We start from the raw sequence: 20298 nt of genomic DNA, 5'->3' as shown, positions 1-20298 counted from the left end.
AAAAATTTTTTTTAAAAAAAAAAATATAATAAAAATTTTCTCATATATTTATTGGTACCGGAAAGTCAAATACCACATTATTTTTTCTGAAAAAAATATATTCTGTTGAAAAAATACTGCAAATGCGCCGCTCCAAAATATCTCTTGGAAAAAACCAAAATTTTTTTTTTTTTTTAATTTAATTTTATTTTTTTTTAATTTTTTTTTTAGTCATAATCATAGTTTGACATATTATCTGGTTTAGCAATCTTATTAAGAAATACATTTGTGTTATCAAGCTCGAAAAAAAAAAAATTATGTGACAAATTTAGATTTTTTGAGATCATCAACATTTTTTTTTTCCCTATCAAATAAACATTAACGCATATATTTATTTCTGGTTTATTGTTTTTTTATTTTGTTTTTTTATTTTGTTTTATATTTTATTTAATTTTTATTCATCATATATATTTAAATACTAATATAATTATATTTATCATTATTTTTTTAATTTTCATAAACTATTTAATAAAAATTGAATAATTATTATTGATTATTTTAATTATTTTTATATTATTTTTTTAAATTCTTGTTTTTTAAAATTGAAAAAACTACTAATTGATAATTTTATTTTTAAAAAATAATGATTTTTTTTTTTTTTTAAAAAAAAAATACTATTTCATTGATATTCTCAAGTTTATATATCCAACAATTATTAATTATCAATTATTTATTTGTCCAAAAAAAAAATAAAAAAAAAAAATAAAAAAAAAAATAAAAAAATATTAAAAAATAAAAAATATTTTCATTTTTTTATTTTTTTTTTAATTTTTATAATTATTATTTTATATTTTACCAAAAACTACAATAAAACTTTAATTAATAATAATAATTAATAATTATTATAATTATAAATAATAATAATAATAAATCAGAAGTAATATTATTTATTTATAAATATAAAATATCTATATCTTTAGATATCGAAATCTATATATAGAATGGATTACAGTTGCATACCGATCAATAATGATGTTAGAGAATACAGAGTCTCAAGAAAATCAACATCTATATTTACATTTTTTGATTGGTTTTTACTATTTACATTCTTTTGTACAATTATAAAACACCAATATTACAATCAATCATTATTTAAATCATTTTCGACATATTTTTTAATATTATTAATTCTATTTAGATTTTATTTAAAATTATTTATAGTTAAAGAAGGTAAGAATTAAACTATATAATAATAAATATCATATATAACACTATCAATAAATAATGATAATAATAATAAATCCTATCCATACATATTAACAATTTATTTATAATTTATAACTAGAATCATTAATTGTAATGAGAGAATTGGGTGTACAATTAAGAAGAAAATATATTTTAAGACCTGAAAGAGTAGAGTTTATAGAAAAAAATAAAATTGAACAGATTGTAATCAATGAAGGTATTGCAAAACATAATGTTATATTTTATATGGCTTTTATTGTAGAGGGAAAAAACAAAGCAATGGTTTTAGCATTCGAAGATTTAATACCAAGGATACATATTTTATTAAAAATTTATAGAGGCACCTCTTCATTTTTATATACAACAACCTCTTCCTCCAATGTACCAACTACAACAACTACAAACGCCACAACTACAACAACTACAATATCCTCAAGCACTTCATCCTCTTTAAATATATCAACCAATAGCACATCAAATATAAATCCAACCATTAATAATATAAATACTTTCTCATCAGTATCCACTTCACCAATAATAGGAAATTCATTTACCGATGATAATATAGATAGTAATTTTCATTTAAAATGAACAAATTAATAATAAACAATTAAAATATAATAGTATTATTTATTTAAACATTATTTGATAAATGTATAAAAGGTTTTTTTATAATTTAATTTTTTTTATTTTTATATTTTTTAAAAAACTATAATGATTATGTAATGTTACTAAGTGGGTGGATAAATTGGTTTTTTTTTTTTTTAGAAGAAAGCAACTAAAGAGACTGCAATAATAGCAACCATTTTAATTGAGACAGAAATAATGTTTGATGAATTTCCTTCAGCTTTGGCGGCATCAGCTTTGGCAGCGTCGGCTTTGACTTCATCAGCTGGGGCGGCATCAACTTTGGCATCGGCAGCTTTGGCGTCACTAACTTTTGGAGCAGCGTTATTAGAGGCAGCAGCTTTTGGAGCAGCATTATTGGAGGCAGCAGCTTTTGGAGCAGCATTTGATTTGGCTGGTGTGTTTCTATTGGCTTGGTTTTGTTGTTGGGTTACTTGGTTAACATCATTTTGTAAGTTTGAAAGATTTTCGTTATTTTCAAGTTGTGAATTTTTGCTTTTTTGTTCTTGGTCATATTTGCCAACAATTGAGTGATATTCACCATATGTATCTTTTTCAAGCATTTCTTTACCAAGATGGTCATTTTCTTTGAAGTTACCTGCTCTCTTGACGTATAGATTTTGAATTTTAAGTTTTAATAAGTTTTTATTGACAGTATTTTCAATTTCGTATTCACCATCAGCATCAAAAACAACAGTGGCAGATGGGTTCTTATTATTTAAAAGGATATTTTCAATTGATGGGGCACCTTGTGGAGCAGTTTTGTAATTAATTTTATATTCGTTGACTGAGTCTTTATCAATTTCGAATTGAACAATTGAATGTCTGTTGAACGAAAGATCCATAACACTTTGCTCATTGTCGAGCTTAACTACTCTTGTTTCTTTATCAGCTCTAATTGAGACAATTATTGTTAAAATTAAAATTAATAATAATAATAATTTCATTTTTTATTTTTTTATTCTTTTATTTTATTTTATTTTTTTTATGGTGATTAATTGTTTTTTATTATTGTATTATTGCTATGTTATTTTATAATTGAATTAATTGAATAATAGATAAAAAAAAATAATAATAATTTAAATGATATTTTTTAGAACAAAAAAAAAAATTTAAATATTTGAAAAAATTAAATAAAAATTAAATTTAAAAATACATTAACAAAAAAGAAAAATAATAAAAACACAACAGAAATGAAAAATGATTTCATTAATATCAATATGGAAATAATAAGCAAATTTGTTTATTTTAATATTTTTTGTAGATTCTTAACCCCTCTTTTTCAATTACTTTTTTTATTTTTATTTTTTTTCATTCCAAAACTATATATAAACTTGTTATTGAACTCATCTTTGAAACTATTTTATATTTTGTTTGTGTGTTAGTGGGAGGGGTGTTGGTGGGTGTGGGTTAAAAAAATAAATGAAAAAAAATATTAACAATGAAGTTTTTTTTTTAGGGTGTATATGTTAGGTGTGTGTGAAGTGGTAAAATTAAAAATAAAATATGAAAAATGATATTGTTTTGTGTCTATATAGATAGGATGTTATTTTGTAAAAAAGGATATTTATATACCAAATAATAAAATATTAAAAACCAACATTAACCAATAAATAAATTAAATATAAGAATTTATCAAATATTCGTTCTTAAATTTTGACCTGGTTTGATTATTTTATAAAAAGATTTTTAAATTAATTTTCTTTTGGAAAATGTAATTTTATAATTTTATAATTTTATAATTTTATAATTTTATAATTTTATAATTTTATAATTTTATAATTTTAAAATTTTAAAATCTCATAAAATATGATTAAAATATTAAATTGATTAAAAAATTAAATTTTTATTATTTTTATTTTTTATTTTAGTAATTATTTTTAATAATTAATGAAAATTAATTAATTAAATATCTGATTGATAAAGCAATGAAAAAAAAAAAAAAATTAAAATTAAAATTAAATATTTAAAAAAAAAAAAAAAATTCGTAAATTTTTTTATTTTTAATATTTTTCGTTTTTTTTTTTTTTTTTTTTCCAAAATAAAGATAATTTAATTATACACATATTTAAAAATGGTACAAAAAAAGAAAAAGTCCAATCAACAAAAAAATGTTACCAACTCATCAGCTGTTGATGGATTTAATTCATTAATTTCATTTTTTGATACAGGAAATAATGATAATAATGAGGAAGAGACCAAATTTACAGCATTATCACAACCAACATTAGAAGATATTGAAAAACCACAAGAAACTCAAATAGAGAAACCAAAAGTTATACCAAAGAAACCAAAAAGAAAAATGATAATAGATCATCAACCAAATAACACCAATACATTATCAACCGAAATAACAAATAAAGATACAACAACAAACATTGAAACCAATGATAGTAATAGTAATGGTAGTGAAATTAGCAAAATTTTAGATTTTAAAAAAAGAGAATTAGAAAATAAAGAATTGGATTTAATGATCAAAGAAAAAGAAATTAAAAAACAAAAAAGAGATATTAAAGATGAAATTGATAAAATTAAAATCTCATTAAATAAACAAAAATTATTATTAGAACAAAATAAAAACTCAACTGTATCAATTGCCATACCATCAGACTGTTTAAAAGATATCGAAAGTGAAGAGATGAAAACCTATGTAATCGAAATGATCTCAAGACAGGTCACAATGAACAAGATTGATGAAATTATAGTATATAAAACCGACGATTATGATGACACTGACAACACACAACAATCAAACTTAAATTTACTTTTAAAGATACTAGAGTACATTGAAACCCCATCCTATTTAAGAGAGGAGCTTTTCAATACATTGGACAAAGATTTCTTTTATGTAGATAAATTAAACAGATTAAACAGCACTCAAGAAGAAGTCAACGCAGACGATAAGCTCTACAGAGAGGGTGTAGTTACCGATCAACAATTCAGAAATCAGTCCATTATTAGTGTTGGTTTAGAAAAACAAGTATTAATTTCAAAGCGTTTAAATCCAGGTACTCGTGTTACCATCGATATGAAACAAGAAAACTTCACCGAAGAAGAGTTATCTAAAATAATCAATACAACTGACGAGCAATATACTTTAGGTCGTGTTATTTCACCACAAAACATTAAAAAAGAAGGTTATTATTGGGGTCATCATGTTCGTTTGGTAAACTCTATGGATGAAATAGCCTCCACATGCGAATATAAAGACACCAAAACCTATGACTACTCCATTTTACTTTCCGATTTCGGTGAACAATTCCCCTCCCCAACCGACCCAATGTTAAACAATGCCAAGCGTTACAATCATCTTTTAATCATTTTTGCAAATAATCACAAAAAATTCAATCCAGCCGACAGATTAAATAGTGAAGTTTTAATTCCAGATACCCACATCAATACACTTTTTAATTTTAATAATGTACCAATACGTTTTGAAGAAAATTTATTTGTAACATTATCAAAATTAAAAAATATATTTTATTATTAAAAGAAATAAATATATAAAAATAAAAAAAAAAAAAATTATAAACTATTATCTTTTTAATATTACTATAGTACTTTATTTTATTTATTAATTTTTATTCATCCCAAATTGCCATGTTATCTGGACTTTGTTCAGATTCTCTATGACGATCGACAATTCTTCTACCTGCTAAATAGGACATAGCTTGTGAATAAGTTTGTGGTAAAATTTGTTTAGTTTTTGGTTGTGGTGCAGATGGGTCCATTGGTTTAGATCCTTCACCCTTTGGTGAGCAATAGAAGGTGAAATTAAAAACGTTTGATAATTTCTTTTTTCCAATATATGGATTTGTAACATATGCACAAACTTCTACTTGTGCATAATAAGTTTGAACCTCATTTGGTACTGGGTGTGAATAAACAATAGTTGACTCTAATGTCTAATTAAATAATTTAGAAATAAATTAATATATATTATCCAAAAAGTAATAATAATAAAATAATTGGTACTTACTAAAATATCGCCAATTTCGACTGGTAAATAAAATGTAACATCATCCATTGCAACAAAAAGTGGTAATGATTCATTAAACTTGAGGAAAATACATGAAAAGGCTAATTCGAAACCTTTTCTCATTAGATAGCCACCAAATATTTGGCCATTGATATTTCTTTCTTGAGGTTGGCATAAAAGTACAGAGGTGCAAGTTGTATCCTTCATTGGAATTAATTCAAGATCGGATTCTTTTTTAGCAATCATAAAGAGATTATGGATAATTTGTAATTCTGAGGCAGTTGGTGGGGTAATTTCGAGTGAGTTTTGTTGATTGCTTATACGACATGCCTTGTGCTTTTCACCATCTTGGAAAAGTCTCTTTTCAAATGGTGTAACAACTTTTAAGTGATTGACTGGTGATGACTTTCCCTTGTCTCTAGCTACCATGGTGAAGTAAGCTACTAACACTGGTTCCCAATTTTGTGTAGTGTTATTTTTTGAACGGAGCTTAATCATAATTTCCATAGAGCTTTTACCTACATATGTAACAACACCCTCCATTTTAATATCTCTATCTGGTATTAATGGTTGCAATAATTTAATACGATCAACACTTGCAGTGACAATGGTTTTCTTAAAGTTGTCTTCATCATTTTCTGAATGCTTAAATGATACGGTACCAGCCAAAGCGTCTAAATCCTCTAATAATCTACCAACTCTTAAATGGCCATATGGACTAAGATACATTTCCCTTAGTGCATAGTCTGAACTAAAAAACAAGTCTACCTCGGTATGACTATCCTCTGGAGTTTTAACTTTTAAAACTGGTGGTGGTTCCTTGATTACTGTTGATGATGTTGATGTTGCACTATTATTATTCTCTGTACTATTTACTGAATTTGCGTTGACAATTTTTTGGTCCTTTGACTTTCTGCTTTTCCAAAGATGGTCAGTTACTGCAGTACGATTTAAATAACCAGTACGTGGGGTGCCATCATTTTTATCTCTATCACCCCAATTTTGTAATGTTGATTTGATTGGTGTTATTGAATAGTTTGAACCTTGAAAACTGAATGCTTTCATTTCAACTGCTCTGGTAAAATCTTTTTTGTTTTGAAACGAAATATAAACAAATCCATTTTCGCCATCGAATACCATTTTAATGCCATGTGGAACAATTTTAAAATCTTTAAAACCTTCCCAAATATCTCTTGTTGTAATATTTGATGGTACATTTCTTATTTCAATAGTATTTTGTGAATCGACAATATCATCAAATGCTGATGTATTTCGATTAATATTTGGATTTATAAATTGATCTAAACTTTTTTCAAAAACATTTTTATTATTGTCATTATTGTTATTTGATGAAGTGGTAAAATTATTTTTGGCTAAATAATTATTATTTTGTTGATTTACATATAATACATTTTTATTAAAATTTGAATTTATTTTATTATAATTTATTTTTTTTAAAATATTTTTATTTTTATTTATTAATTTTATTAAATTTGTTTGAATCATTTTTTAAAATTATACAAATAATAATAAAAAAAAAATAAAAAAAAAATATTTTTAAAATTTTTAAAAAATTATTAAATTTTTAAAAAAAAAAAAAATCAATGAAAAAAGATCCAAAAAAAAAATAAAAAAATAAATAAATATTAATTGTTTCAATAAAGGATATAAATATTATTTAATATAAAATAATAAAATGATGTTTATTTTGGTAATCAGGAAAAATAAAATTAAAATTAAAATTAAAATAAAAAAATATAAATAAATTAATTTTTTTATTGTTTTAAATTCTAAGAGGACCTGATTTAAAGATCATTTTGGATTTTTATTTTATCTGTTTATTATTTTTTTTTATTTTAATTTTATTTTAATTTTTTGGTCAAAAATGGAAGAATAAGTAAAAATACAATTAACGGATTTTAAAAATTTGAATTTAAATTATCACCCCCACCAATTCAGCGCCAAATAAAAAACTCATATTAAAAAAAAATTTTCATTACTTTTTTAAAAAAAAATTTGAAAAAAACAATATAAAAAATTGTTTTTTTTTTTTAATTTTTTTTAATTTTTGAAAAAATTTTACTTTTTAAATTTTTAAAATTTTTTTTTTTTAAATTATTATTTCAAAATTTACTTTAATTATTTGTATTACATCTAAAAACATTTCTCTGTTGTGTTTTTTTTTATAATTTCCAAACTTTTTTTTTTTTTTATTTAATAAACAAACACATTTTAAATCAAACATAATTCAAAATGGTCAAACCAGCTGCCAAAAAACCAGAATCCAAAGAAAAAGCTGTAACTCCAAAAGTTACCAAGACTGCCGAAGGTGGTGAAAAGAAGAAAACCAAAAGAAAGAAGTCTGATTACACCTCATTCTCAACTTATATTCACAAATTATTAAAACAAATCACCCCATCCACTGGTAAATCTGAAAACAAGAAATTCACCATCTCCTCAAAAGCCATGGCTGTTATGAATTCATTCGTCCACGATATCTTTGAACGTATTGCCAATGAAGCCGGTGGTTTAGCCAAAAAGAAAAAGAGACACACTCTCCACTCTCGTGATATTCAAGTTGCTGTCCGTATCATTTTAACTGGTGAACTTGCCAAACATGCTATTCTCCAAGGTATGACTGCTGTCAACAAATACCACCCACAAACCGAAAAAAATAATGCTTAAACAATTTTTTGTTTAAACATTCATTTTTTTTTCTATTGTATTTTCCAACTCGTTTAAAAAAAAAAAAAAAAACAAAAAAAAAAAAAAAAAAACAAATAATTATAATTAAAGGTATTTTTAAATACCATCCAAATTAAAAAAACAACAATACTTTAAAAATCTACATTTAAATAACCGTTAAAATATTAACCAAATTTTTCTTTTATTTATCCAATTTAAATAATATTTTCATAAATATTTTTTTTTTATTTTATTCCAAAATTTAAATTTCGCTGTTTCAAAATTTTTATTTTTATTTTTTCAAATATTTTCATCACAAAACAAATAAAAAATATCTGTAAATAATAATAATATAAAAATAATAACGATATTTAATAAACAATAATATATAATAAACAATAATATATAATCATAATAGTAATTAGTAACGACAACCAAAATTAAAAACTATAACAACAATAAAATAAAGTAACCATCATTTTTAACATCATATTTCATTTTATTTTTTTTCTATTTTTTTTTTTTTTTTGTTTTGTTTTTTAAACATAATAATTAATACAATCCTGTATTAATAATAACAAAAATAATAATTATTATTATTATCATTAACAACACGAACACACACACCATTAAGATTATTATTTATTAAATAATCATCATTATAACATGCTCCAAAAAAAAAATAAAAATATTAAAAAAATCTATTTTTAGTTTTATTTATTTCTTTTATTTTTTTTCTTAGTATACCCACCCCATACACACAAAACACTCAACTTAAGATCCGAAAAAATAGATAGATATACACACAAAAATATTTATTATTATTATTATTATTATTTTTATTTTTTTTTTATTTTTATTTTTATTTTTATTTTTTTTTGGGTGTTTTTAAAATTATAAACCCTAATCCATTTTCACTCATATGATTTTTTTTTTTTTTTTTTTTGTGTGTGTTATATATAGAATTATTTTATATATTAATTTAACTCTATTTTTTAAACTATAATATTTTAATTTAAACACACTTAGAATTTTTTTTTAACTGTGGTTAAAAATCACACTTATTTTTTTTATTTTTTTTTAATTTTTAAAATATTTTTTTTTTTATTTTTTTTTGTTTTTTTTTAAATTATTTTTAAAATAATAATAAAAAATTAATTGTATTTATTTTTATAGAATATTAATTTAGAAATTATTATTTATAAATTTATCTTTTTTTTTTTTATTTTTTTTTTTTGAATTCAAAAAATAATAATAAATAATAAAAAAATAGATAACCACACATAATAATAGTTTTTTTTTTTTTAATCACCACACCTACTCACACCCTATTTATATATCCAATCAACAGGAACCCCTACATTTAATCAGACCCCCAACAAACTTAACCCAAACCATAAAGAAAAAAAACAATAAACCATCAAATAGTAAAATTTTTTTTTTTTATTGTTTTTTTTTTTTAAAATTAATAATTAATGTTTAATTTATATAAATTGTATATTTAAACATTTAAATAATTTTACAACATTACAATACCCCAGTATTACAAATAGTATAAATAATAATAATATAGTAATAATAAGTTAATCTAAATAAATATTTAGTAAAATAAAATAAAATAAAATAAATAAATAATTAAAAATAATGATATTACCAATTTACAATAGACAAAAATCATGTAAATTCCATCAAGAACAAAAATATTTTTCATATTGTATCGAATGTGATAGTCTAGTTTGTAGGTCATGTATTTTAGGTGCACACAAGGAGCATAAATGTAAAGACTTGGATAAGGTCGAAGAGTTTGAATTTATACTGTCCCAATATAACGAATTGTCACAAGATATGCCAACTTATGACAGTTATCAGAAAAAGATAAATTCACTTCAAGAAGAGATCGGTTCATTATTAAATTCATACGAATCATGTAAAACAGCAATATCAGACCAATTCAATGATCTCAGAATACTGATGAATAATAGAGAAGCTCAAATGTTAAAACAATTGCAAGATAAATTCAACGAAAAAAAGCTTAGCATTCAAGAGAAATTAAAATATTTGGATTCATTAGAGCAATGTTATGTACCAATAAAATTGGATGATAGTAGCAGCAGTAGTAGTTCTAGTAACAGTAATATAGAAAGTGATAGCGATTCATCATCATCATTAACAACATCAACGGCTGCATCGGCGACCAACTCAAATTCCACTACAACATCATCATCATCATCATCTACAACCACTACAACTATAACCCTAGCGACATCTCAGCCACAGGATCAGGATCAAGTTTATAATGACAGTACCAATGGTGTTACAAATATTCAATCATTATCACCACCATCATCTTCACAACTTCAACAACCAACTATTACATCAACAATAACAACAACAACAACGATAACATCAACAACTGTTGATGACAGTCTTATAAACTCAATTTATAAAGACATTTGTAAAATACCAAAACAAGAAAAAAAGAATTTATTTGATGACAGTGATTGCTTTGTTGAGGTTTGCGAAAGAACCCATTCAATGAATAAATACAAATCAAAATCAAATTTTATAGATCAATCTCTTTCATGTGTACTTTTAACAAATTTTGAAAATATCAATATTGAAAACCATGGTACTATATTTTCTACAAATAATTTATCAGATAATGGATTTTTTATTTATAAACTTTTAAGCAAAAATGACACCAAAATCAATAATAATAGTGAAAACAATAATAATAATAGTAGTAATAATAGTAATAACAATAATAACAAACCAAAAATAAATGTTATTAAAAAACAACAACAAATAACGCAACAAACAAAACAAATTCCTTCTCAACAACAAATAAAAAAAATAATAAATAATAGTTATAAAATTGAAATGTTAAATTTAACTGATATGAAATGGAGAAATATTCAAAGCGGCAATTTATCAAATAGAAGAGGTTCATGGGTTCAAGTTGCAAATAAATATATATATTCTTTTGGTTATAATGAAAATGAAGAAATATCATCAAAATATTTATATAGATTTTGTTTTACAACAAACAGTTGGGAGAATATGGGATTATTACCAGCAGATATGGACAACACTTCAACACCAGTTTATGATGGCTTTAAAACAATTTATATTTTCGGTGGTCGTTCAAGAATAAAGAATGGTACAATGGTTAAAGAGATTAGAGCATACGATACCTCAAACAATACCTATGCAGTTATAGATAGTTATGACCAACCATTATCAAATCTTTTAGCAGTTTATGATGGCACTAAAATGGTTTATCTCTTTGGCGGTGAGGTTAGTACCGGTGATGCTTCCAACACAGCTACTACTTTAAATTATAATGTATATACATTCAATACATCCAGTATTAAATATGGTTATTGCACAGGACTTTTCCATTCGTTCACTTTATCAGAGTCAGATGGTAAAATATTGGCCGTTAGAAACGATAGAAAGAATAATCATATCTATATATTATCAACTAAATCATTTAAACGTTTTTCAATTACATCAAATCGTATGAAAACTTTACCATTTCCAACAATGTTCTCTATGGATGGGTGCAAAGAAAAGCCTTTTAAAATGTTATTCGATTATGGCCATAAGTTATTTTTATTTGGTTGGAATTTTGGAGCCTTCTATAACACCCAGAATAATAGTTGGTATACCCTACCATTTAACTCTAATCATAAAGATTTCATTTTAGAAAATGCCATTATTACCCACAGTAACTTACCAAATTCCCATAGTCAACTTTTTCAAAATTTATTAAATCAATCAACAAAACAAGAATCACCAAATCAAGATAGTGGCGATGAAAAAGAACAGGTTGAAGTTATTAGTGTTCTAAAACAAGAAATTAAAGAACCAATTAATACAAATAAAACCAATAATAATGGTAATAATATTAATAGTAATATTCCATCAATAGCAATAAATGAAAAAATAAGCTCAGGAAACAGTAGCACTGATAGTAGTATACAAACACCACCATCACCAAAGCAAGATATAAATAATAATAATAATAATAATAATAATAGTAATAAGAATAAAAATACAAATACAAATACAAGTATAACATCATCTGAAAGTTGTGATTTTTCCAATGACGAGGTTGAGGAGTCTGATAGCGGAGAAATACCATTAACATCATCAGCTTATATTGAAAAGAAACTTCAAGAGTATCATGCTAAAATCAAGCCATTAGAAAAGATTGAACAGGATATTAAAAAAATGATAGAGTTATGTGATACCCCAATTGATGAATCAATGGACATGAAAATTAAAATTTTAAATGATAGAAGAACTAGAAAAAAATTATTGGAATATCAATTATCAAAATTATACGAAAGAAAAAGGGCTATCGAAATGTCATATAATAGTATAAATAAATAAACTAATTAATTAATAAATAAATTAAAATTAAAAGAATGACTTTTAAAGTAAATTATAAAAAAAAAAAAATATATACAATTTTATTTGTTTTATTTGTTTTTATTTTCAAATGATGTGCTTCTAGCTCTTAAGGGTGTTCTTGGGATTGTATTGTTCATTTGTTGTTGAAACTGTTTATTTAAATTTATTGGTGATGAGACTGTTGGAGATAGGAAGTTGTAATGATAGGGTGAGCTTGTATTAAATAATGGTGGTGAGTTGGTATTTGTAAAACTGCTATATCCACTATTGCTATTGCTATTGCTTTCATTATGTTCAATAGGATACATTGTTGTGGATAATGATGGAGTTGATGTTATTGTAGGAGTCGTGGTTGTAGTTGTTGATGGTAAGGAGGTGTTGATTATGGAGTTGTTTGCACTGTTTATATTATTATTTGTGTCTATAGAGTATAGTGTTGGCCGTGTGTCATAGTTTAATGTGTAGTCATTTATATTTATTTTGGTGTCACTATCATCTCTATCAGTTGTTTCAATATTATCTATAACTGTTTCACTTTTAGTATTGTTTTTATTAATATCATTTTTAATATTATTGTTATTATTGGTGTTGTTTAATGAACCATAGATTTGATTATTGAAGGTCATATTGTTTGCATTGATACCTCTTTTATTTGAAATTATATTTGAAATCATTTTATTATAAAATATTTCTAATCTGCTGGCTACATGGGGTGATTGGGAAGAGGAGAATTGATTTTTGACTTTAGCACTAACTAATAAACTTAATTTTCCCAATGAATCGCTTTCAATAAACTTTTTATCAAATGATAGGTCTGATTTATTGCCTAATATTAATACTGGAATATTAAGATGTGAATTTGATTTTTTTGATTTGATTTTTATTTTATTGATCGGTGATTGTGTTGGTGGGGATATAACTGTATTTGTAGGTAGGAATAGTGAGTTTTGTGATAAAAATACAGATGGTCTAATATTATTATTTAAATTTACACTGCTAGTATTTGTACTTTGTAACCCATTATTATTATGACTATTTATAAAATTTAATCTTCTAATATTTGGATCAGTATTTTTATTTTTGTTAGTATTAGTATTGTTGTTGATAACATTATTATTGTTATTGTTATTAAATAAAATTTCATTATTGTTATTGTTGTTGTAATTATTATTTTGTTCGGTTTGATTTTCTAATTCTAATATTTGAGAATGTTCAGTTTCTTTTAATTTCCAATTTGATGAGGAGTTTGAAATTTTGTTTAAAATGTCAAATAACCATTTTTTGACATTTGTTAGGGAGATTTTATTTGTAAGGTCATAAACTACTATTATCCCGTTAATTTGATGATACAATATTGGTCTTGTGATTTTGTATTTTGATGAACCCCCAATATCTATAAATTCTATATAATAATCTTTTGAGTGATATTCATGCATTTTCACATCTGTATTGCAGCCAACGGTCCATGATGGGGATCTAGTTAAAATTTCGTCATTACAAATAAGATGAACTAACGATGATTTACCAACTGCTGTATCACCAATCACCAATACCCTAACTTTATCAACTAAAACCGATTGATACAAGTCAGTTTTAAATGATGTGGTTATTAAATCATTATTTGATGTAGATGCTGTTGTTGAATAGGTGTCGTTTTCTTTATAATCTTTATTGTTATTTTTATTATTATTATTGTCGTTATTATTTGTTCCAAAAATTCTTTCTCTTAGGTTTGATAAATAATATGACATTGAAACAATAATGATTAGTTAAAAAAATATTATATAGAAAAATAATTAATGATAAGATATTAGGTAAAAATAAAACTTTTTGATATTTGTGTATGTTATTTTATAATAAAAAAAACTATAAGTGTGTGTAATAATGTGGGGAGGGTGTATTGGTGGTGAGGAGTTTTGTATTTATGTGGGTGTATTGAAAGTGAGTTTTAAATATAATATATTATTAAAAAAAAATAATTAAATTATTTAATTAAAAAAAAAAAAATAATAAAAAAAATAAAAAAAATAAAAAAAAAATAAAAAAATTTAAATTTATTATTTTTTTAAATTTTTTTATTTTTATAAACTTATTGTATTAAAATAATAATATTATTATCAGCATTACTATTATTTTATTTTTTTAAGTTGTTTCATTATTTAATTGTTTCATTTTTTAGTTTTTTAATTAATTGATATAGTATTTATACTATCAAATTTGTAAAATAAAAATGTCAAAACATAGTATGTGTGTCAACAGGTTACAAAAAGAATATCTGGCAATAGAAAGAAATAAAGATATAAAAAATGTTTTTACAGCTAAACCATTACCTACAAATATATTAGAATGGCATTACGTTATTTTTGGTCCCAAAGATACCCCTTACGAATCAGGAGTGTATCATGGTCAAATTATTTTTCCATTGGAATATCCACATAAACCACCCTCAATATTAATGACTACTCCTTCTGGTAGATTTATCTGTAATTCAAGAATATGTGTTTCTATGTCTGATTTCCATCAAGAAAGTTGGAGTCCCTCATGGAGTAAGTGATATTAACGTTATATTTTATTTTTATTATTATATCATTAACATTTTTTTTTTTTTTTTTTTCATTTATAGGTACCCAAACTATTATAATGGGTTTACTTTCATTTATGGTAAATATATTTATTATTAGGCAATTGGCATTGCTATTATTTTACTATACTAATGCTTTTTTTATTTTAGACAGAGGAATCTACAGGTTTTGGATCGATGACAAAATCAAAGCAAATTAGACAACAGTATGCAGCGGCATCAATGCCATTTAATTTAAAGAACCCAATTTTTGTAAAATTGTTTCCAGATATTGTAGCATCATATAAAAAAACAGGTGAAGCATCGTCTTCTTCTACAATTATTGACGACGAAGAAGAAAGTAATAATAGTAAAAATAATAACACAGGTGAAACAATAGCAAACACATCCACAAACACATCCACAAACACATCCACAAACACATCCACAAACACATCCACCACTACAACTACCACAACATCTACAAATAATTTAAGACAAAACCCAATCAAACAAATTAATAATAACAAGGCTTTAAATAACAACACAAAAAAGAATAGTAATGATATGGTATCAATAATATTTTTATCAACAATATTAGTTATTTTATCAGTTGTTTTTTATAAATATATGTAAATAAAATTAGAATTTTTTTTCCCAAAGAATAGACAAATAGTTTAAAAAAAGAAGAAAATAGTAAATGTAAAAACTATAATTTATTTAGTCATAAAAAAAATAAAATACTTTTTATTTAATTTTTTATATAGTTTGTATTATTTATTATTAACTATTTGAAATTTTAGTATTTTGGATTTATTATTTTTGTTTTTTACATTTCCTTTTTTTGATATGGATTTGTTATTAAAATTTAAAGTGGATAGTTTTGAATCTAATTCTTCTAAAATCGAATTCGTATCTACTTTGTTTTGAAATATCTCTGAATAGTTTAAATGGTAAAATGATTCTTGATTGATATCTATTCTATTTAGTTTAAAGCATATAGTATTTTCTTTTTCTCTCTCTTCTGATTTATTATTTTGCTGTGTTTCTTTTTTACTATAATCGTATTTTAGATTTTCTGTAGGTTCTATTTGAACTATTGATAAATTGCAATTGTTTTCATATGCAGTTATGTAATTTAGTTCTTTTATTTTATTTAAATCATTTTCATTTAGTTTTATTAAAAAGTTATTATTTACAAAGTTGTTACTATTTTTACTGTTTTTATTATTGTTGTTAATATTATAGTTGATTGTATTGTTTATAAAATTATAATTAATAAAATATTTTAAAATTTCATAATTAATAAAATTTAAATTATTTATAATTTGTGATATAGTTGAATTCCATTGTTTTGATACAAGGAAATAGTTTATTATTTCTTCTATATTTTTATTAATATTATTATTTTTGTTGCTGATGATTTTATTATTATTATTATTATTAAAGTCTAAATTAAAGTTTATTTCATTTGATAGTTCATTTACATTATTTAGAATTATTAGTTTTAGTATATCTTTAATTATATAATTTGGGAATATTAGCATTGTTTTTATTTTATTTATTATATATTAATATTATTAGTTTTTAAGCACGGTTTTAAAATAATGAGAAATATAAAAATTTTTTTTTTTTAGATTTTTTTTTTTATTTTTTATTTTTTAAATTTTAAAATTAATTTTATAACAATTGTGTGTGATTATTTTTTTTTTGTATGATAATTAAAAATTGTTTATTACCTTTTGCCTTAAATGAATATTATGACATTAAAAACATGTGATTGATACATTGTTAAATAGTTTCGAAATATTTATATTTTTAATGATCATATTTCAATGTATTTCGATGACATAATTATCCTTATCTAATTCTATTTGTAAGATTAACTGAGGGAAGATCCAGAATACGTACAAATAGATACTGGTTTATCGGTATGGATAAAAAATTTAAAATAAAAAAAAATTTATTATTTTAAAATTAATTTGAAAATATTTTATAATTGTATTAAAAAATTGGTTGATCGTCTATCTAAAAATATTTATAAAATAACTTTATTTAGAGATTTTAATTAAATTATTTTTTGATTTTTGATTTTTTGATTTGTACATTAATGTTGTTTATTTTACTATTTAAACCATGACCATTGACACCATTAATATGAATACTGATAATAAAATCTTGATTAAGTTAATATTACTAATTCTTATACCACTATTATCAAAAGATTCGCCATCTACTCCTTCTATATCTATATTTTTAAAGAAAATCGTTAACAATACTAATACTAATACTAATTATCAGATTTAAATTTATTTATAAACTTACCATTTTGGGGTACTGATGTTACTGATGTTGTAAACAAAAAAAATAAAAAGAAAGACAATAATAAAACTATACTATAGAATTTCATTTTATTATTAGTAATAAAATATTAAATATTAAATATAAAAAAAAAAAACAAAAAAAATAAAAAAAATTAAAATAAAATAAAATAGTTTTAATTTTTGAAATCCAAGTCTGTCTTGAATTATAAAGAATATTTTTCCATTAAATATTTGATTATTGTTGTGTTGTTTTTATATAAATAAGAAAAAAAAAAGGTTTAAAATATAAAGTTATGTGTGGTTTATAAATAATAATTGTGAGAAAATAAAATATATTTTATTTTAAAAAATTAAAAAAAAAATTTCAAAAAAAAAAAAAATTTTATTTTATTTTATTTTTTATTTTATTTTTTTATTTATTTTAAAATAATTAATTTTATTTCTTTTAAAATAATTTACTTTGAAATATTAAAAATATCTAGATGAGTTTTTAAATTTATTCGAATAGAAGTTTAAAACTATACACAATACAAAAAAAAAAAAAAACAATGAGTTCCAGAAAATTTTTTATTTAAGCTACCCATTATGTTTTATTTTTTTAAATATTTGCTTAAAAAATCAAAAAAATTACATATTAATTTAATTTAAATTAACTTAATGTTTATATTTTATAATTAAATTTTTTATATAATGAAAAAAAAATATCAATGTATTAAGAGGGAAAATAAAATAGTAAAATAGTTTTATTTATACAATAACTCTATTATTAACAGTATTAAATAATTTTAAAAATATTTTGCTAAATAATTTAAATATTATCAAAAAATTTAAAAAATAGAAAATATGTAGTAAATACCCATTAGGTTAAACCTATAAAGAGTAGGATTCAAATACAAAAGTAATAAAATAAAATACACTAAGCTCAAATATAATAAATAATGTGTTTGAAAAAGAAGTTTTCTGAATTCTAATTTGAACTCCTACTTTAAATTTTCAAGCCTAATTATGAGGTACTTTTTAAACTCAATTTTATTTACTCTTCCCAGTTTGAATTTAATTTTACATAGTTTTGAATATAATTTGGTATATTTTTTGTATTAATTGCTAACCATGAATTTTTGACTAACCCTTTCAATAAGAATGGTGCAAAGGTTAACACGACTTTTTAAAAGAATTTTTAGTAATTTAAAATTGATATAATTTCGTATAAAAAAGGTGATTTTTTATAATTCTAATATCTCTTCCCCGTTGGTCTAGTGGTGAGGATTTTCGCCTGTCACGCGAAAGGCCCGGGTTCAATTCCCGGACGGGGAGTTTTTTTTTTTTCGAAAAAAAAAAAATTACCAGTATCTTCCAGGAGATACTTATATTACTTTCAGGGAGGGGCAAACTGATGACTTAATTGTAATGTATTCATATGCATTTTAGAAGAGTGTATTTATTATTTATCTATAACTAAAGTAGCTCCATCTACATTACAAATGCACAAAAGATGTAATGTATAATGTAAAAAACGACCCCATATAAAGTTTTGTTTTTTGTAAAAATTATGAGAAACTTAAATATTTTTTTTTTTAAATTTTACTGATTAATTTAAAGCATTTGCAAATAATATCTTCACTTTTAAAAAAAAAAAAAAAAAAATTTAGCTTAAATAAAAAATATAATTTAAGTCATGTATTAATGGTTTTTATTTATTATAATTAAAAATACACGATTTTTATTAAGGATTTTTTTATTCCTAAATTTTAGGATCCGGATTCAACTATAAAAAAAATTATTCACACTTATTTTTTAAAATATTATCCATTTTTAAAATTTGCCAAAAGATCTAAAATAACAGTTCAAATAGGCACACCAAAACTTGTTTCTTTTCTGCCCATTTTTTATTTTTTAACTATTTTTTTTCCATTTTTTTTAAACATTTTATTGATTTTTTGGATTCTGATTGTTTTTTTTTCTTTAATTTTTCCCAATTTTCAATTTTTTTTTTAAATTTTGCCAATACCAGGGCTCCAAAAATATCTCGGGTTGTATTAACTATTAAATGCTTTATTCCCTCTCTAAGCATCTCATAAATTTTTCATTAACGAATCTATTGGGATATCTGACACGGGGGAATACAATTGAGGTAATTTCATCTCTATTATCACACGACCATATAAGAAAGTCAAGTCTTTTAGCTTTCCAAAACTTTTCGCAAATTTGTTTAAATTTATTCATTTTTTATACCATATATTCTATATTTAAATTGAAATTGAAAATTCATTTTTAGAAAAAAATCAGATGGGTATTTTTAGAAAAAATAGGATTTCCCTTTTTTTTTGTGAGATAATGGGTTGCATTTCAAACTTTCAAATATAATAACTTTGGCATTGGAGTAAAACTTCTTATATCTTCATTTTAATATGGAAGAAGGTTTACTCCAATTTCCAAATTTTGGGCCTGTCCACCTTATATTAGTTTACCCCCCCAGCTTA

General features: G+C 22.7%; 11 protein-coding genes across 11 annotated transcripts; 5 read left to right on the top strand and 6 right to left on the bottom strand.

The window, feature by feature from the left end:
* Positions 1–980: 980 nt before the first annotated feature.
* Positions 981–1815, top strand: DICPUDRAFT_77082 (uncharacterized protein; the record flags this gene model as incomplete). Its single annotated transcript, XM_003286145.1, has 2 exons — positions 981–1209; positions 1325–1815. 2 exons carry the CDS (start codon positions 981–983, stop codon positions 1813–1815), a joined length of 720 nt encoding a protein of 239 aa, XP_003286193.1.
* Positions 1816–1895: 80 nt separating this feature from the next.
* DICPUDRAFT_91665 (uncharacterized protein) lies at positions 1896–2865 on the bottom strand. Its single transcript, XM_003286130.1, has one exon. It carries the CDS (start codon positions 2796–2798, stop codon positions 1989–1991), a length of 810 nt encoding a protein of 269 aa, XP_003286178.1. The 5' UTR covers positions 2799–2865; the 3' UTR covers positions 1896–1988.
* Positions 2866–3925: 1060 nt separating this feature from the next.
* Positions 3926–5341, top strand: DICPUDRAFT_150135 (uncharacterized protein; the record flags this gene model as incomplete). The annotated part of the gene is made up of 1 exon (XM_003286144.1): positions 3926–5341. One exon carries the CDS (start codon positions 3926–3928, stop codon positions 5339–5341), a length of 1416 nt encoding a protein of 471 aa, XP_003286192.1.
* A 91-nt stretch (positions 5342–5432) lies between these two features.
* Positions 5433–7336, bottom strand: DICPUDRAFT_30493 (uncharacterized protein; the record flags this gene model as incomplete). Its single annotated transcript, XM_003286129.1, has 2 exons — positions 5433–5756; positions 5831–7336. 2 exons carry the CDS (start codon positions 7334–7336, stop codon positions 5433–5435), a joined length of 1830 nt encoding a protein of 609 aa, XP_003286177.1.
* An 843-nt stretch (positions 7337–8179) lies between these two features.
* On the top strand, positions 8180–8485 carry DICPUDRAFT_12804 (uncharacterized protein; the record flags this gene model as incomplete). The annotated part of the gene is made up of 1 exon (XM_003286143.1): positions 8180–8485. A coding segment is annotated over one exon (306 nt), but the record flags the coding sequence as incomplete, so codon positions are not given.
* A 1674-nt stretch (positions 8486–10159) lies between these two features.
* DICPUDRAFT_97303 (uncharacterized protein) lies at positions 10160–12913 on the top strand (the record flags this gene model as incomplete). Its single annotated transcript, XM_003286142.1, has 1 exon — positions 10160–12913. One exon carries the CDS (start codon positions 10160–10162, stop codon positions 12911–12913), a length of 2754 nt encoding a protein of 917 aa, XP_003286190.1.
* An 89-nt stretch (positions 12914–13002) lies between these two features.
* DICPUDRAFT_150131 (LIP1/RABL3-like protein, Ras superfamily GTPase) lies at positions 13003–14685 on the bottom strand (the record flags this gene model as incomplete). Its single annotated transcript, XM_003286128.1, has 1 exon — positions 13003–14685. One exon carries the CDS (start codon positions 14683–14685, stop codon positions 13003–13005), a length of 1683 nt encoding a protein of 560 aa, XP_003286176.1.
* Positions 14686–15164: 479 nt separating this feature from the next.
* DICPUDRAFT_150130 (uncharacterized protein) lies at positions 15165–16130 on the top strand (the record flags this gene model as incomplete). Its single annotated transcript, XM_003286141.1, has 3 exons — positions 15165–15480; positions 15558–15595; positions 15666–16130. The coding sequence occupies 3 exons, from the start codon at positions 15165–15167 to the stop codon at positions 16128–16130; spliced, it is 819 nt and encodes a 272-aa protein (XP_003286189.1).
* Positions 16131–16267: 137 nt separating this feature from the next.
* On the bottom strand, positions 16268–17041 carry DICPUDRAFT_77074 (uncharacterized protein; the record flags this gene model as incomplete). The annotated part of the gene is made up of 1 exon (XM_003286127.1): positions 16268–17041. One exon carries the CDS (start codon positions 17039–17041, stop codon positions 16268–16270), a length of 774 nt encoding a protein of 257 aa, XP_003286175.1.
* A 1810-nt stretch (positions 17042–18851) lies between these two features.
* DICPUDRAFT_150128 (uncharacterized protein) lies at positions 18852–19701 on the bottom strand (the record flags this gene model as incomplete). The annotated part of the gene is made up of 2 exons (XM_003286126.1): positions 18852–18979; positions 19677–19701. The coding sequence occupies 2 exons, from the start codon at positions 19699–19701 to the stop codon at positions 18852–18854; spliced, it is 153 nt and encodes a 50-aa protein (XP_003286174.1).
* Positions 19702–19870: 169 nt separating this feature from the next.
* DICPUDRAFT_150127 (uncharacterized protein) lies at positions 19871–20041 on the bottom strand (the record flags this gene model as incomplete). Its single annotated transcript, XM_003286125.1, has 1 exon — positions 19871–20041. One exon carries the CDS (start codon positions 20039–20041, stop codon positions 19871–19873), a length of 171 nt encoding a protein of 56 aa, XP_003286173.1.
* Between the last annotated feature and the right edge of the window lie 257 nt (positions 20042–20298).

The sequence above is a fragment of the Dictyostelium purpureum genome (genome assembly GCF_000190715.1).
Source record: "Dictyostelium purpureum unplaced genomic scaffold DICPUscaffold_63, whole genome shotgun sequence".
In the NCBI taxonomy this organism is placed as follows: Eukaryota; Evosea; class Eumycetozoa; order Dictyosteliales; family Dictyosteliaceae; genus Dictyostelium; species Dictyostelium purpureum.
Note: the sequence above shows the minus strand (reverse complement) of the source record. Positions and strands in the feature narration are given on the sequence as shown.

Coding starts and splice junctions, on each gene's coding strand:
- DICPUDRAFT_91665 (XM_003286130.1), bottom strand. CDS start 2,798: ATGAAATTATTATTATTATTAATTTTAATTTTAACAATAATTGTCTCA.